This window comes from Passer domesticus, chromosome W (genome assembly GCF_036417665.1).
Source record: "Passer domesticus isolate bPasDom1 chromosome W, bPasDom1.hap1, whole genome shotgun sequence".
Taxonomy (NCBI): domain Eukaryota; kingdom Metazoa; phylum Chordata; class Aves; order Passeriformes; family Passeridae; genus Passer; species Passer domesticus.
Window position 1 is genome coordinate 15501910 of NC_087511.1, and position 18240 is coordinate 15520149.

The following is an 18240-nucleotide window of genomic DNA, read 5'->3' on the forward strand; positions in this document are numbered from 1 at the left end:
ACCCTCGGCTAACAGGATCTAATAATTTTGATACATACCCCACAGGTTTCTTTGACCCAGCTCACTCCTGAGTCAATACTCCTTGGGCCGTATGGTTACTCACATCCATGAAATAACTGAAATGGTATTTTCACGTCTGGGAGACCCAACACCAGAGCTGTCATAAGCATTTCTTTCAGGTCTTTGATTCTCTCCTCATCTTGCCTGGTCCACTTTGGTTTATCCATGGTGAGCTTTTCATAAAGAAATTTTACCTTTTCACTATATCCCTCAATCTGTTGTATCGTGCTTTTTGTTTTATTAGTAGGTTTATGGTTTGATTTGTGGTTTGGTGGTTTTCCTTGTTGCTGTTTTCCTTTTGTCTCGGCCTTTTCCCAGTTATTTCATCAGCTAGTTTCTAGTTTCTACTTCTCCAAACTTTAGCCGTTTACTGAAATTGTTTTTCCTCCCTTGGCATTTTATTGGTTCACTATTGTAGTCTCCACCTAGGTTTTTTACTCCCAGCTCTCCTGATTTGTTGAAAGTTGCGCCTTCCTCTGAGAAATGCCCCCACTTATAAGTCCTTGTTTTCCCCTTGATCGGGGTCCCGGGAGAGGAAAAGGGGAAGTTTACCATCAAATAAAGTTTCCCTGGCACCCCTGTGCGCTGCCTGTGTTTTACAACAACTGACGGCTGGGATTCAACGGAGCTCCAGGGGGAACCTGCCGCCCCCCCCCCCCCTTGTCATCAGCTAGCCAGGGAAAGAGAAGTGGCATCAATCCATTGTCTACAAAACCCCAAGAGCCTCAGTACCTTCCTTACTTCCCTCTTTGATTGAGGAGGGGGTAAGGCAATTATTCTGCCTACTCTATCTGGGTCTAATTTCTTCTTACCTTTTGTGAGCTGGTGCCCCAGATACTTGACTTCAGGTTCAGTGAATTTTAATTTAGATTTCAAGACTTTCAAACCCTTGTCTCCCAAAAAGTTGAGGAAGGTTATAGTGCTTACCCTTACTAGTTCTTCTTGGGGATCCGCCACCAGCAAATCATCAACATATTGTAGTAGTTTGGTCCCTTTAACGGGGACAAATTCACTCAATACCTGCTCGAGAGCCTGGCCAAAGAGATTTGGTGACTCTACAAACCCCTGAGGCAGGAAAGTCCACCTTAGTTGTTGTTTACAATTTGTGTCAGGATCCTCCCATTGAAATGCAAAATAATCCTGACTTTCCCTTGCCAGTGGGCAAGTCCAAAAGGCGTCTTTTAGGTCTATTATGCTATACCAAGTATCCTCTGGAGAGACGTTATTTAATAGCGTATAAGGGCTTGAAACTGTGGGAAATAGAGTTTTAGTCCTTTGATTAACTGCCCTTAAATCTTGTACCAACCTGTAACTTCCATATGATTTTCGCACCACTAGGACAGGAGTGTTGTGCCTGGACATACAAGGTTCCAGTGTGCCTCTTTTAATTAAATCCTTGATTATTGGTTTCAGCCCTTTCTTTCCTTCCATTGGTATGGGGTATTGTTTGATCCAGATGGGATCTTCAGGTCTCTCAATTTCAATATGGATTGGTTCCATTTCTAGTTTCCCTGCTTCTCCCTTTGAATGCCAGACCTTAGGATTGATTTTCCCCTCATCCTCAGTGGTTAATTGGTACAAACTTACCATAAGCTGTGAATCCTGAGCAATCAGGCTAATCCCTAGATCCACCATCAAATCCCGTCCCAGCAAATTATAATCTGCTTCTACTAACAGGATATTTCCCAGACAGATTTTAGTTTCTGACTCTATTTCTACATCTTTTATAACTGGTACCTTAAAGGGTTCCCCTTTTGCTTCAATGACCATCATGGAATCTTTGCTTTTAAAGCATCCACAAGGTAGTTGTTGAACAGTGCTCCGCTCGGCTCCTGAATCAACCAAGAATACCAATTCTTGTTTATGGGGTCCTATTTTTAATTTTATCAAGGGCTCTCTGGGTGTTATGGACCCCAAATTAAAAAGCCCCTGACACCTTTAATCCTCCTGAAAGATCCTTTCATCCCTCAGTCTCTTTTTGCATTCCATCTTAAAGTGACCTCTTTGCTTGCAGTAGTAGCACTCAAGTCCATCCCCCTGTCTATTCAAGGGTTTCTTTTGTGAGTGATTGTTTCCCTTGATGTTTGTGTGCCTGACCCATCTTACCTGTGTTCAAATCCCTTTATTGTTTCTGAGCTTCCCTTACTGCCACCACCAAGACCTTTGCCTGTGCCTTTGCTTTTCATCCTCCCTTCTCATATAAACCCTCTGAGCTTCCCTCAGTAATTCCTGTAGTGTTTTCTCCTGCCAATTCTCCATCTTTTCTAGTTTCTACCTTATATCTTCCCATGATTTTGCTACAAACTGGGTCTTTAACAAGATTGCTCATACTGGGGAGTCCAGATCCATCCCTGAGTACATCTGGAGGCTTTTCCTTAATCTCTCCAGCCACTCAGTGGGAGTTTCATCCCTTCCTTGGCACTCTCCTAGTGCCTTGCTCAGATTTTGTCCCTTTGGAACAGCCCTCCTGATACCTTGCATGACCATATTTCTTAATTCCATCATTTTACGTCTGTCCTCCTCCATCTGCACATTCCACAAAGGTCTTTGGTTAGGCCATTTATCCTCACCACTCCCCCGTTGAGGATTTCTATGCTCCCAGTTTGAAGCTGACCTTATCATTTCCCTTTCCTTGGCTTTGAACAGTGACCTTAGGATAGCGCTGATATCATCATAGGAATATATGCTGTTCCCCAGGAATTCATCCAGTCTCTCTGCTACCCCCAACGGATCGTCCATTATTTTCCCCATTTCCTATTTGAATGCCTGCACATCCCCGGAGTTTATCAGCACGTTTACATACCCGATAACTCCTAGAGCTGTTGGAACCTCCCTTAGTGGAAAAAGATTTTGTTGACCCTCCTCGTCCTCACTATCATCTAAGTTTACCTTTCGAGTCCGGTGTCTTGTCTTGCTAGCAGGCGGGGATCTGTTCCCACCCGTGGGAATGGTGTGCTTTGTGTTCTCTGCCTGCTGTGAGGGAGGAGGGGGCAGGAACGGCTCCTGCAAGTGCTGCATTGCTGAAGCCTGTCCTTGTACAGGAAAGGCTTCCATTGGCGGTGCTTGTGGTAACACCGGTTGTTGTGCAGGATTTATGGGCGCGGGGAGAGGGAGAAGGTCCTGTGGTGTCGGGTAAGGGGGTGGGAGATTGTCCAAAGATTCCCATGTCTCACCAGGATTCGCCTGATTTTTGTAGGTTTGAACTGGGAAAAGTCCTGTACTGGCATATTCCCATAGTTGGGCGTATTCCCTTTCCTCACTTGTTGGCCCGGCTTCATCTAAGGCTCGGCATGTTTCCTTTTTGAAGGTGCAAAACATGGGCCAGAATAGATATTTCTTAACCTGAATTTGCCCATTTCTCCACACAATAGTAAATCATTCTTCCCCTTGACCTCCTCCGCCTTGTCGGGCACTCCTCCCAGTGTTCTAACATCCATCCTAATGGACTGTTCCTAGGTATGTCCGGTAAACAATACTTTTCCCCTTTTTCTGTCTTACCCTGAGTTTTTCCTAAGATTTTACTCTTTCTTTTGTCCCATCCTGCTTGTTTTCCAAAAAAATTGTCTTTACAAACCTTTTGTTGAGCTGGAAGGATCTCCAAAAATTTCCCTTATTCCCCTGATCTCCAAGGGAATGTTATCAATCACACAGTGAACCGGTTTGTGGATTTTCGCCTGAAAATGAGCTCTCGTTCTTACCTTTTTCCTGGATCCAAGGGGGTCACCAGTGCCCTGGTGTTAAAAGGCTTTACCTGCCCCTTTCTGATCCTGCCCGTGATTGACCCCCCCCCCCCCCCTTCCTGAATTTCCCGGGGTTTAGGGTTTTGTTGTGTGTGCAAAACGAGTTTTTCGTCCGCTTCCCCCTTGACCGACCACTTTCCACTCAGAAGAGTGGAACTGCGATCTTGGGGTCCACACTCACTTCGTGGTGGTGTCACATCTCACACATACACTCGATCACACCCCACTCAACCACACGATACTTACGGTCCCTTTTCCCGCATGGATTCTTCGTGCACGTCATTTTTATGAGTAAAAAAAACCCCTTTCCATGGTCTTGGAGGTCCTACTCCGATTTTTGAGAGCTCTGGGCCCTTTTTTATCCTTTTGATTGTGTCTTTGGCTTTTTAGTTCGTGGTTCTGATTGGTTCCGTCAGGTTTCCTAATCCTGTCCGGCCGCTGAAATCAGCGGGGCACTGCTCGGGCTGGGAGAGGGGTCCCTGGAATCCAGGATCAGATCACGTCGGGAAAGGTCACCATGATTGTTATAGGTAAAAACTGATCCAGCCAATTGTAATAAAAATAAAAAATAAAATTTATTCACGACTGATGTAAGGTCCCGACCACCAACAATCAAAGGCAGCACTGACCCTGGGATTGGAGCTGGGTGAACTATGATCCAGCCTCTATGGCGCCGAATGCCCCTGTTCACCAATGTCGTCTGGCAGAGTTCAATTTTTATACTCTTTTTCTTGCCCGCGGCAGAGTCCCTTTGTCCGCTTTTTGGAGTTCTTCATATTCATGCTGTGTCTATTCTCTGTCCTGCGCTGGACAAAGCCTTATCTGGGAATTGATGCATATCTGTCCCTTGGTTCCCGGAATCCCGCATTCAGATGTATTTCCTTGATGGCCCTGTCTATCTGAGATGAACATCTTTATGGGCCATCATTGCTGGGCGTTCTTTTGTTCATGCCAGCAGGAGTGCCCATCTCCTGTCCAGGCTAAGTTTACTTTGTATGTTAATGATACACCTCCTCCTCAGCTGCCAGCTGCGGTTTTCGGTTTTCGTCACCCTGTGAAGTAATCCTCCTTCTCTCTTGCTGGCGTGATTTTACAGCTTTATATTATATTATTCTAAGAATCATATTCTACCAGCACGAATTACCACCATATTCATAACACTATCCAATCACTTATTTTAAAATATATATACAGTTTTCAAATATGTAGCATAAAAAGAAAATACTAGTTTTTGTGTTCTGATCTTTGAGATTGTTACAATTTCAGGTAAGCTTGTACCTCAAAAATGGAACTGCAATATTGCAAGTTCAATACAAGATAGAAAGACATACACAATTCTGAATAAAATATTAAACTTTTTAATACTCCTGTTACCTTTTAACTAATTTTTGAAGTGTTAAAGCTTTTTTCTTCAGTTCTAAGAGTGTGGTTTATAAGTTTGCAATAGAGAGAAGGAGATTTTTTTTTAACTACCAGACCGTTTTAAAGACATCTTAGGTCATCTTAGAACGATTATTTGGTGTCCAAGTGAATGTGTAAATCCTGTCAACTTTTTCCTGGAAAATAATACAGGCAATTAATGAGAATTTAGCATTCTTTCTCTGCTTGCTGAAAACGAGTTTAAGTGGAATATTTTTTAATTAGAGCTAGTAACTCAATTTTTTTATCTTAGTTTTGTTTGTGTGCACTTAAAAACTGGTCCAAGTTAATTTATTCCTCCAGAACCATCTGAAGAAGTGTTTCTTTATTTTGACTAGTTCAATTAAAAGTACTTGTATGTACATATATTTACTGTCTTCCACATCCAAATAAACCAAGATTTTTTTACAATACATAAACTAAAGATATGAACAGTGGAAGCAATGCAGCTACAAATCTACCAAAGATATCACAAAATATTTTAAACATTTTTGACCACTAACAGAAGAGTAGCGATTACATGCACAATGTCACAATGTATCAGTGCACCAAACAGGGAAATAAAGCACACAGCACTCCCACAATGCAGTATTATTATTAAATGGGCTTCTTAATAGGAAAACAATTTAATTAAAAGCTTTGCACATGCCTAATGCATGCAATGTAACTGGTGCTGGTGCTAAACTGCTTGATAAAAACCAAACTATTCTTGGTCTTAAATGTGACAAGCAGCAGCACTAAGTACAGAGATTGCACAGCTTCAGTAACAAAGTTACAATATTCCCCATTTTATTGCATTTTTAAAAACAACTTGGAGATTTAAAATTTTTGAATAGAGAAAGTATGTTTCTCAAGTAGTCTCAGTTTAGAAGATGTTTAGTAAAACACTGTAAAAGAAGAAATGCATTATATTTTACTTTAGAAAAGTGTGTGTTTAGACAAATACATTCAAGTATAAAATTTAGCAGGTTTTGAAGATGGAGATTTACCAGGCAGGTGGAGACTTTGCACCAATATATACTATCAAGCTTGCAACAATTTTACAGATAAGCAAAGGATATAATGGGATTTTTTTCTTTTTTTTGTTACAGCAAATCAAAACAGTGGAATAAACCTCACAACTACAGTTCATTACATTAGCTTGTTTATGATCCAACACATTCAGCATGAAAATTCAAGTCAAATCAAATTTTCATGGGTATCGTTTTTCACATCAGACACTAGATTGGCAGGTTCTTTTAAAGCATTATAACACAGATGGACAATCATATCAGTAAAGTCAAATTCAATTTGGATTAAAATCAGCAAAACCAAAGAAAGGCTGGTCATTACCAGATATTTAATACAAGTATCAGAAAACACTAAGTTTACTCTATATTTCAAATTGGGTGTCCCTTTCATAACTTGTGGGTTATGTTTTGTGATTTTAATCAATGAGGAGGGGTAGACATTTAGATGTTTCATATATTTAGTTCCTTGTACTTACAATTAATTTGATAATGGTAATTTCACAAGTGATTAACACAATGACCTGAAGCATTATCACTACCAGTTATGATGCAACACGGGTTGTTGTGGTTCTTTTATCTGAGAAGAAGCTTTTGAGGAGAAATACCTGCCCAACACTAACTACAAGAAGAATGATTGCCTCCCCTATTGACCAATAGACTACTCTTGTGTTTAAATCCTCTGCTCTGCTGTGGCCTTGTGCTTCTCTCAACTGGAAATGAGTCTGATAATCAATGACAGATTTCAGAGCTTCATGAATTGAAACACACGCAGACTCCATCTAAAGAAGCAAATAAATACACATGCTCAATTAAGAACTTTTCTAATGCTTGTTCTGTGAAGTTCTGTGGTTTGATATTTAAAATTAGGATTCACATAGCTTTACAAATGAAAGACTATCTCAGTCCACGGTCAGACTGAAATACTATAAATCTAACATAATAATCAAATTTTACACACAGGAATGTGACTGACTTAAGTACCAAAGTGTGCAAAACTGCAAATGTAATACAAAGTGATGCACTCTAAGAGCCAGAAACTGAATATTAAAATTCATGCATGTTTGGGTTCAGAAGTAAATATAAACACTGTATTGAAATATGCCAGTGATCCAACATTTGCTAATTCCACATACACCAGTAAAACAAGCAGTAAATATTTCTTGAGATTTGGATAGCTAATAAGCTTCTTATATCATTAAGATTTGCACAGTAGATATTAAAACACTTTTAGATTTCAGAAGTATGTGATTCTTCATCACATAATACCCAAACTTCAGTTTCCCAAAAACCTGAAATCTAGATTGCTGACCTCAACATGTTCTTTTGGCAGGAGGTCTTTATATTAGTCACATATGTAAAAAGTGATTAGATAAAGGACAACTGTTATTTTTCAGTGTTCCTGGATGCTCCCTACCATATTTATATAATAAACACTCAAGACCAAATTGCCCAACTAAATGAGTCATCTTTCATAAAAATCACATTTCTTTCCCTAACATGAAAAAATCTTAAACCCCTTTAATAGACGTACTACAGGCTTTCCAAGACCTAGATTTTTTTACATATAAACCTCTTCCATTTTCTGTTTATCTTCTGAAAGTAAGAGTCAGTACCCATGATTGTTTAAAATGAAGTTTGGCAACAAATATAGTGTAATAATGTTAGAATTTATGAAGTTACACTTCCAGGTGAAGTTGGCTGATTGTTTAGGCAGAAGTGGTGTAAAACTAAAATTATGAAGAAAGAAAAAACATTAGGGAAAAAAGTCTGGAGAAAGAATATTGTTTTGCCACTTAAGTGTCTGTCCTGGGTTGACTATATGATGCTTTTATCCCCAATTGTCTTGTTCTGTTTATACCAAATAATAAGTTTTACACCTTTAAGACTCTCTTCCAGACAGTGAAGAGGGGAGGGAAGAAGCGCGCAGTTTATTTTCAGACTGCTCTCACTCCTCCACATTCCTGCTCCTAGACTGTGTTGTCTGCAAATAAACAGACAACCAGACAAAACTCCTTTTTCCCTTTTTTTCTGCTTTTAGTTAGTTTTAGCTAGCTGAAGCAAAGAAGTTCCCTAAATAGTGATTTTTTTCCTTTTTTCTTGGACCTGTTCAAGCCTGGTCTGGACTGAACACCCAGAAGAGCACCAGCAGCTCCACCTGTGGCCCCCCCTGGCGTTTCCAGCACCAAAAAGACTAATCAAAGACTGAGTGAGCCGAGCTGCAACCCTGGGAGGGGACTGTTCTGAGTTTGCTTTTTTTTGGAGTAGTGAGAAGTTTTATTGTTTAATATTGTTTGGGTTCTATTGTTTAATAAACAGGTTTCTTTCCACTTTTTTCTCCAAAAAGATATTTTCTCCCGAACCGGTTAGAAGGGGGAGGAGCAATTGAATCTGCTTTTGAAGAGAAGCCCCTTTAGAGGTTATCTCCCAAACTTGCCCTAAACCAAGACAAATACAGTTAGTGGCGCCCAACATGGGGCTTGAGAAAGTGGAAAAAAACCCTTTATTGATTGCAGGTTGGTTGTGCTTGCTGTGTAGTAAGTTAAAGTACCCAGTAGCCATGTTATTTGAATTTGTAATGTCTCTTGAGGAGGCCTTTATGTGGCTCTAGTCTCTAAACCTTTTTGAGGTTTCAATACCTTTCTGGTCACTAGGATTATTGTCCCTATCACGTAGTTTTTGCGGTAAAGGGGCACGGATTGGATTAGCTATTGTGTTAGCCTTGGTGATAATGATTTATAGGGCGTTTACAAAAATACTGGCGTCTGTTTACGATATGTATGGTTTATGGTTTCTTCGTCCTACCCTGCATCCCAGTTCTAGCAGTATGTTTTGGGAATTTATTAGTAATTACACCCAGCTAGTTAGAGGAGGAGCAGGGAATGAGGCTTTCCAGCCTTTCCTTTCCTTCTTCTCCTTTGAATCTGTTACGTCACTTGTAGAGAATGTTCAGTTTCCCCTGAATGTTAAAGAAACTATCTTTCTGGCATTTAATCTGGTAAGCTTCCTCTATATAGTTGGCAGCTTCTCTAGAATGAGGGCCGAGATGTCTAGAAGAGCTGATGAAACCCCTGACCCAGAAGTAGACCCACTTGTGGAGAATCCTGAGTGGGGTGGAGAATAGGAAAATATGGGCCAAATCCTGAAAAAATTCTCTGATCCTGTAGTCTAGGACTTTCCCCATAAACAAATTCAGAACCCAGCTGAAGTAGAAAAATATCTGAAAGAGAAGTATCATGATGACCCTAAGGAGAAAAAGATCATTGCAGTAAGCTGAGCCCTGGCATATGCTTATCGCACACTGCTAAATACTCTAAGGCAGCAGACCGAGGAAGGGGGGCAGGGAGATACATCAAGAGCTATCCCAGTGGCTCAAGTTGCAACCAACACCCCAGGCTCAAAGCCAGCAGCTAAACCACATAGTGAACCTAAGCCAGCAGTTAAACCAAACAATAAGCCTCAACCAATAGCTGTTGCTACTAGCACTAGAAGTGAGAAGTACACAGACAAGACCGATCGACCAGTAGATGATGATAATGATGATGCAGGAGAAAGACCCTCAACGTTTCCTGACATAAAATCAGGAGTCAAAGCAACTAGCACAAGATCAGAAGCCAATATTGAGTCCTTCTCCCTGAAGGACCTGCGTAGCCTAAAGAAAGATTACACCCGACGATCTAATGAATCCATAATTAGCTAGTTAGTCCGTCTTTGAGATACTGCAGACGAGGCTACAATTCTAGACGACATGGAAGCAAAGCATTTGAGATCCATGTCACATAATCCTGTCATCCACCAAAGCATGATGAAAGAGGCTAACCCTCACAGCCTCTGGGCACGGGTCTTGGACAGTGTAGCGCAAAGATACCTGTGTGCCGATAATCTCTACATGCAGCAAACACAGTAGAAGACCATAGAACAAGAGATTCAACGCCTGAGAGAAATAGCAGTAGCGGAGATTATCTTCTCAGATGACATAACAACTAAGAATCCAGACTTAGTACCATGCACATCTGTGATGTGGCGAAAACTGGTACGACTTGGGCCACATGAATATGCTTCTGCTCTAGCTATCATGAAGCGAAATGACACGGATGAGACTGTACTTGACATAGCAAAGAAGCTCTGAGCTTATGCAGATGCTGTACATGGCCCAACACATGCCAGAATCGCAGCAATAGAAACACGTCTGCAGAGATTAGAAAATAAAATAGAAGAGAATCATAAGAAGCTCAGAGAGGAGATTAAAGAAAACCTTCTCCAAATCTCAGCAATACAAATCAGAGGTTCTGGTACCCAACGCAAACGTTCCCCAGATGGAGAGAGAAGATACACCCCACGAGCTGAGCTGTAGTTCTTCCTGTGCAATTGTGGAAAAAACATGAGGCTATGAGATGAAAAATCCACCCCTGCTCTGGCCCTAAAAATGCGTAAATTGAAAGAAGACAAAGCTCAGAAAAGAAGTTCCACCACAAGGAAAGCAGCTCCAGTTGCCCATAGCCGAACTGCCAAGTATGATAATGATTATGACATGTCTAATCCCCTTAAAAGAACCTCTAAAACATATGCCCAAAGAAAAAAAGATAACCAAGCTTAGAAGACCCCTGCCTCTAGCCAAGTAAAAGCTAGAAAAAATCGTGTTTTCTAGACAGTGTAGATTCGTTAGCCTGGCACATCAAAACCACAAGAATATAAAGCTTTAGTCGACACTGGTGAACAGTGTACCTTAATTCCATCAAGACATGTAGAGACAAAATCCGTTTCTATCGCTAGTGTGACAAGAAGATCACAAGACTTCACTTTAGTAGAAGCTGATGTAAGCTTGACTGGGAATGAGTGGAAGAAACATCCTATTGTGACTGGCCCAAAGGCCCCATGTATTTTGAGCATAGATTATCTCCGAAGTGAGTATTTCAAAGACCCAAAAAGACTGAAGTGAGCATTTAAGATAGCAGCTGTAGTGACAGAGAGCGTCCAAGAATTGAATACCTTGCCTAAACTGTCTAAGAATCCATCTACAATAAGGCTTCTGAAAAGAAAAAAGCAACAAATACCAATTGCCACTTCCACAGTGCATCGTCGACAGTATAAAACCACTCGAAATGCTATGATTCCCATCCATAAGATGATCCGAGAGCTGGAGAGCCAAAGAGGAATCAGCAAGACTCACTCACCCTTCAACAGCCCCATCTAGCCTATGCGTAAATCTAAAAGAGAATGGAGACTGACGGTTGACTACCGTGCATTAAATGAAGTGACTCCACCACTGAGCGCTGCTGTGCCAGATATATTAGAGCTCCAGTATGAGCTTGAGTCCAAAGGAACAAAGTAGTATGCCACTATCGATATTGCCAATGCATTTTTCTCCATTCCGCTGGCAGCAGAATGCAGGCCTCAGTTTGCCTTCACCTGGAGAGGTGTGCAGTACACTTGAAACCGGCTGCCCCAGGGGTAGAAGCACAATCGTACCATCTGCCATAGACTAATCCAGAGTACACTAGAAAAAAGTGAAGCTCCAAAACATCTGCAATATATTGATGACATCATTGTATGAGAGAAGACGGCAACAGAAGTGTTTGAAAAAGGAGAAAAAATCATCCAGATTCTCCTGAAAGCCGGCTTTGCCATCAAGAAAAGCAAAGTCAAGAGACCTGCTCAAGAGATCCAGTTTCTGGGAGTGAAGTGGCAAGACGGACAGCGTCAGATTCCCACTGATGTCATCAACAAGATCACAGCAATGTCTCCACCATCCAACAAAAAAGAAACACAAGCTTTCCTAAGCGCCATAAGTTTTTAAAGAATGCACATTCCTGAATACAGTCAAATCGTAAGCCCTCTCTATCTAATCACCCATAAGAAGAACACTTTCCACTAAGGCCCTGAACAGCAACAAGCCTTCATCCAAATTAAGCAAGAGATCGCTCATGCAGTAGCCCTTAGCCCAGTCAAAACAGAACCAGATGTGAAGAATGTGCTCTACTCTGCAGCCAAAAACCATGATTTGTCCTGGAACCTGTAGCAAAAAGTGCCTAAAAAAACTCGAAGCCAACCACTAAAATTTTAAAGTCGAAGCTACAAAGAGTCTGAAGCCAACTATACTCCAACAAAGAAAGAAATTTTAGCAGCCTATAAAGGAGTCCAAGCTGCCTCAAAAGTAATAAGCACCAAAGCACAACTCCTCCTAACACCCCGACTACCAGTACTGGGGTGGATATTCAAAGCAAAAGTTCCCTCTACCCACCATGCCACCAGTGCTACATAGAGTAAGTAGATTACTCTCATAACACAGCGCACCCATAGTAAAAGGCTGAATCACCCTTAAATTCTAAAAATATTTACAAACTGACCAGAAAGTGAAAACTTCAGTCTCACTAATAAAAAGAAACAAAAAGTGACACGTGCTAAAGAAGCTCCTCCATATAACCAACTGCCAACAGAAAAAACACAATATGCTCTTTTTACTGATAGTTCCTGTCGCATAGTAAGAATAAATCAAAAGTAAAAAGCAGCCATATAAAACCCCACACAACAAGTTACAGAAGCCACTGAAAGAAAAAGTAGATCAAACCAACTTACTGAACTCAAAGCTATTCAACTAGCCTTAAACATTGCTGAAAAAGAGAAGTAGCCAAAGCTCTACCTCTACACTAATTCATAAATAGTAGCCAACGCTCTGTAGAAATAGCTAAAGAAGTAAAAAGAAGCTAATTAACAGCATAAAAGAAAACCAATTTAAGCTGTTTAAAAGTAAAAAAACATCGCTACCAAAATAAAGAAACTACCTGTAAAAGTCTGCCATATAGATGCCCATGTCCCCAAGAGTAAAGCCAATAAAGAACACCAAAACAATAAGGAAGTAAACCAAGCTGCAAAGATAAGAGTGTCCAAGATAGACCTAAATTAAAAACACAAAAGAAAGTTATTCCTAACTCGATAAGCCCATGATACCTCAAGTCATCAAAGTAGAGATGCCACCTATAAATAAGCACGAGACCAAAAAGTAAATTTAACCATGGACAATATTTCTCAAGTTATCCACAACTATAAGACGTGTGCTGCCATCAAACAAGCCAAGAAGGTGAAGCCCCTATAATATAGTGAGCAGTAGTCCAAATACAACTATAAAGAAGCCTAGCAAATTAACTACATCACACTGCCCCAGACACACCAAGACAAACACTACGTGCTCACAATAGTAAAAGCCACCACAGGGTGGTTAGAAACCTACCCTGTGCCTCATGCTACTGCCCATAACACCATCCTGAGCCTTGAAAAACAAGTCCTATAGAGACATAGTACCCCTAAGAAGATTAAGTCAAACAACAAGACTCATTTCAAGAACAGCCTTATCAGCACCTAGGCCAAAAAACATAGCATTAAATGAGTATACCATATCCCCTACCATGCACCAACTACAAGCAAAGTAAAAAAATACAATAGACTACTAAAAAACACCTTAAAAGCCTTAAGTGAAGAATCTTTCAAAAATTGAGAACAGCATCTAGCAAAAGCCACCTAATTAGTTAATACCCAAAACTCTACTAACCAAGTGGGCCCTGCCCAATCCAAACCTTTACACAAAGTAAATGAAGACAAAGTCCCAATAATGCATGTCAAGAGTTTGTTAAAGAAAACAGTTTAGATCAATCCTACCTTGAGTACAAACAAACCCATTCGCAAGGTTGTTTTTGCTCAAAGACCAAGTTGCACATAATAAATAATGCAAAAAAATAGAAGAACACGATGTGTACCTCAAAGAGATCTGATTGTTGAGTGAGAACTATGTATAAATATCACTATTTGCTAAATGTTACCACCATTATCTGTGTATAGCTGCATATTAAATGTAAAATGTATATATTTGTAGAGTTAGAATATATATTAGTTTTAATAGTAAAGTGACGATATGGGGATAAGGGGTAAAATGTCCTGAGTTGACTATATGATGCTTTTATCCCCAATTGTCTTGTTCTGTTTATACCAAATAATAAGTTTTACACCTTTAAGACTCTCTTCCAGACAGTGAAGAGGGGAGGGAAGAAGCGCGCAGTTTATTTTCAGACTGCTCTCACTCCTCCACATTCCTGCTCCTAGACTGTGTTGTCTGCAAATAAACAGACAACCAGACAAAACTCCTTTTTCCCTTTTTTTCTGCTTTTAGTTAATTTTAGCTAGCTGAAGCAAAAAAATTCCCTAGACTGTGATTTTTTCCTTTTTTCTTGAACCTATTCAAGCCTGCTCTGGACTGAACACCCAGAAGAACACCAGCAGCTCCACCTGTGACCCCCCCTGGCCGGGACTGGGCCACAGCGTTTCCAGCACCAAAAAGACTAATCAAAAACTGAATAAGCCGAGCTGCAACCCAAGAAAAAGACTGTTCTGAGTTTGCTTTTTTTTGGAGCAGTGAGAAGTTTTATTGTTTAATATTGTTTAAGTTCTATTGTTTAATAAACAGGTTTCTTTCCACTTTTTTCTCCAAAAAAATATTTTCTCCGGAACCGGTTAGAAAAGAGAAGAGCAATTAAATCTGCTTTTATAAAAAAACCCCTTTAAAGGTTATCTCCCAAACTTGCCCTAAACCAAAACAGTGTCTTATAAATTACATATCTAGAAGCCAGTTAAGTATGACTGATTTTGTGCATTTGTTTATTTTGCTAGAAGTCTCTTCCAATTTTAAAAGTGACAGTTACATAAGAGATTATTCATTCAAGTCTTTGCCTCAAAAACCACTAAACTATTTTAATATAAAATGAAATTGTTCTCAAAATTTCTCCAAAGTTCAGGAATTTTGAAAACCCCCAATCCACTGATATTTTAGACTTTATACCACTTTCACAGACATAGAACCATGGCATAAAAAAGTTCCCTTAAACTCTAGGGCACTGTATAATTTCCCTAATTTCCACTTAATCACTTGGTAATTCCTCCTCAGCTCTGCATTCTATAAATCCTAATTTTCAGAAAAGGTTCACTTTTAGTAACAGGGTTTATTTTAAAGAATCTCTGACCCATTCATTTTCAACAACGATATAGATATCTAATGCAGTTGAATTTGAAAAACATTCCCTCCACCTAACAGTTCCTGTCAAACACAATATTTTACCTGAGTAAGTGCAGTTGCTCTGTTCTCACTAGGAAACAGTGGTGGATCTTCTCCAACCTGGAAATCAAAGTACACAGTTTTGTGTGTGAAAGTACAGAACTCATTGCTGAAGCAGAATTTGTATGTTCCATTTCTGGATGCAGTAAATGTGAAGCTATCATATTGTTTCTTCATCCCTCTGTATAATACAGAACCATCAGGACCTTCCAACTGACAGTCCACATCATAATGACCTCCAGTGATCACCTGAAAAAAACCCCAAGAAATTGTCTTAAACAGAACAGACATCCAGCTAGCATTGCAATTTGTTTGATCTGACAAATGTCTTAAAATTAATTAATTTATAAATCTATTGAGTTTGAAAAAAATCGTCATCCTATGAAAGACTCACAGAACAATTAAAAATAAGTTTTTTTAAATTGAGGCTATGCAATGTCAACTATGTTTTCTAACAGTTTATGAAGGAAACTAGTTATTTCATTTTGAGATACTAGTACTATAGCAAAGGCTACAGTAGATTAAAATTGATGGGGCAAAGACATTACTGCAATAAATCAGTAATATATTATATCCACAAGCCCATCCATACAATTTATTCAGCAAGTTGAGACTGCCAAAATCAATAAACCAGCTCTTTCATGTACGACCTAAACTGTCTAACTAGCCTATTAGGTCAAGCTGCTTTATGTTGCAGGAATGGCATATATTCAGTAGAACAGATATTACAGCCTGACTCATCACATCAACAGAGCAGTGTTCTGGAGGTTATGCTGCCTTACTCCTGCACAATAGATGACAGTAATTTTTTCCAACACCAGCATGTTCAAATTATATCTACAAGTAACTCAAAACTTCATATGATCATCTTGAGAATGGTCAGTCTTTGATTATTGTTGGTTCATAGCATGTTCTTCTGTAGAATCACACTAGCTATCCTATCTCCACTACAAGAGCAATTGGCAGTTTAGGTATTCATAGCTTACTACTCTGTAATGTGAGTCTGATAGCTCTCAGACTAGTAGTTAAATTTAATCCTTGCTCCAAACTTCTTGTCTTTAAGATAAAGCATCCTAAAGGATGAAGAAACTTCTATCCAATACACATCCTTTTTATATGCATACAAAAGCTTTTTAAAATAATATACATATTATTTTAAATATGTAAATATCTATTCAAGCACATGCTATAAGAATTTGTTCAGAGGTGCCAAGCAGCAGAAGCAACATTTCAGTAGGTTGTTTGTATAACATAGTTTTAGTTCCCACCAATTTATATTGGTATTAAACTCCTAATACTAACGGCAAAAACGAAATAACAAGACACTCCCCAGGGGCCGAGGGAAGCACAGAGTACCTGAAATTCGAGGGTGCACTTTGTGCCCTGGACAATCTCCTTGTAAAAACATTGTTTGGCATTGTCAGGCAGCTCGAAAGTGATTTCAGAGGCCCATGCCGCGCAAGCTACCAGGAGCAGCGTCAGCCACCCCCACGGTCCAGCAGTTCCGTAGCCCCGTAAAAGCACCGTTCAGCGTGCAGTGTGGACTAATAGTAACAGAGTTTGAGCCGGGCAGAAAGAGGGCAGCCCCACATCGGAGGCCAGCAGGCACAGAGCCCAGAGGAAGATGTCTGTGGCGCCAACCGATCACAACGGAGAAACGTAACCGAGGAACAACGCTGCACTCTCCGGAGCAATCACGACGCCTAGTACCGCCCTTACAGAAGCTCTTCCGGGTGAGCCCTCATAGTTTTATAGACGTGTTGCTCCTCGTAGAAGGGAGTGCTCCCTGATTTTCCTGAGCACACTTGTGCGTTTGCTGCCTGGCAACGTTTATCAGGGAGCATGACGGTCTGGCATCGCCTTGGGCACTAGGCCCGGTCTGGGCCATGACACCAGCGAGCTGAGGTGTCCACATTCACAGGGATGACTGCTCGGCACCAGAGGTACCATAGGCACATGCGCGAGGCCTGCCCAACCCAGCTTTGTGTTGCAGGGTACTCAGATTATATCGCTAATTTAATTTTTATTTTAATTCCCCTCTGTCATGCCTGAACTACACAGTCCAGGTTCCCCAATACATCAAAACTTTTGTATCTATGTCCATTGTATGGAACTATCCTGGGGCTAAACTGTTTTCAAATTCTCATAAGACATGATTTAGAGATGAAATAATGGCCTCCCTTCTCTAAATGCAAGTATCTTAAGTACTCTCTCTGTATATCTTTGAGTTACTGAATATACAGGGTTGAATTTCAGTGTTGGAGTCCCAACTTCCTTTGTAATTTAACATTACTTACTTCAGAGAGATTGTCCTGGTTTCAGCTGGGATAGTTAATTTTCTTCTTAGTGTGAAAAACACATTCACTCTCCTGTGAAAATTTAAACAGTTTAATAAAGGACAATAGGAAAAAAAGACAGTAAAGCAAAGATTACACCCCGCCTGGTGCATCTTGGCACTGAGCCAAGAGCACATCTTCACCTTTGAGGATACCCCTTAAATACCTTTTCCATTACATTAGCCTGTTGCATATTCAGACACTCATATGCATATCCATAAACTAGATTACATATTCCAGGAACTATTTTAGATGGCCCCTCCTTGGGTCTGCCTTTTTAGAGCATGCGTCTTTCTTGGCTGTGGTTTTGGCTCCTTCTTATCACTTCCAGTTTGGGCCTTGGTCCATACTTTCTTCAGACAGCAGATGCTGATAGTTGGCATATCAATAGCAGGGTCCTCATTACATGTTCGCTGGATATTATCCCGACCAAACAGACAGTTCACTCATAACTATATCAGCTACTACTGCTACTATGTCTAAGGTTTTGTTACTAGCAGAAATAAAAGCAAAGTTATTTTAACATTATACATATAACATTCATCCTAATATTTGCGAAAAGCCAACAACATAATATG

The 18240-nt window shown here is 40.2% G+C and overlaps 1 protein-coding gene across 1 annotated transcript; it reads right to left on the reverse strand.

Annotated features, from left to right (window-relative positions):
- Nucleotides 1-6771: 6771 nt before the first annotated feature.
- LOC135289048 (transmembrane emp24 domain-containing protein 7-like) lies at nucleotides 6772-17170 on the reverse strand. Its single transcript, XM_064402423.1, has 4 exons — nucleotides 17046-17170; nucleotides 16683-16854; nucleotides 15330-15575; nucleotides 6772-7008 (listed from the first exon to the last, which is right to left on the reverse strand). The coding sequence occupies exons 1-4, from the start codon at nucleotides 17168-17170 to the stop codon at nucleotides 6772-6774; spliced, it is 780 nt and encodes a 259-aa protein (XP_064258493.1).
- Nucleotides 17171-18240: the final 1070 nt, after the last annotated feature.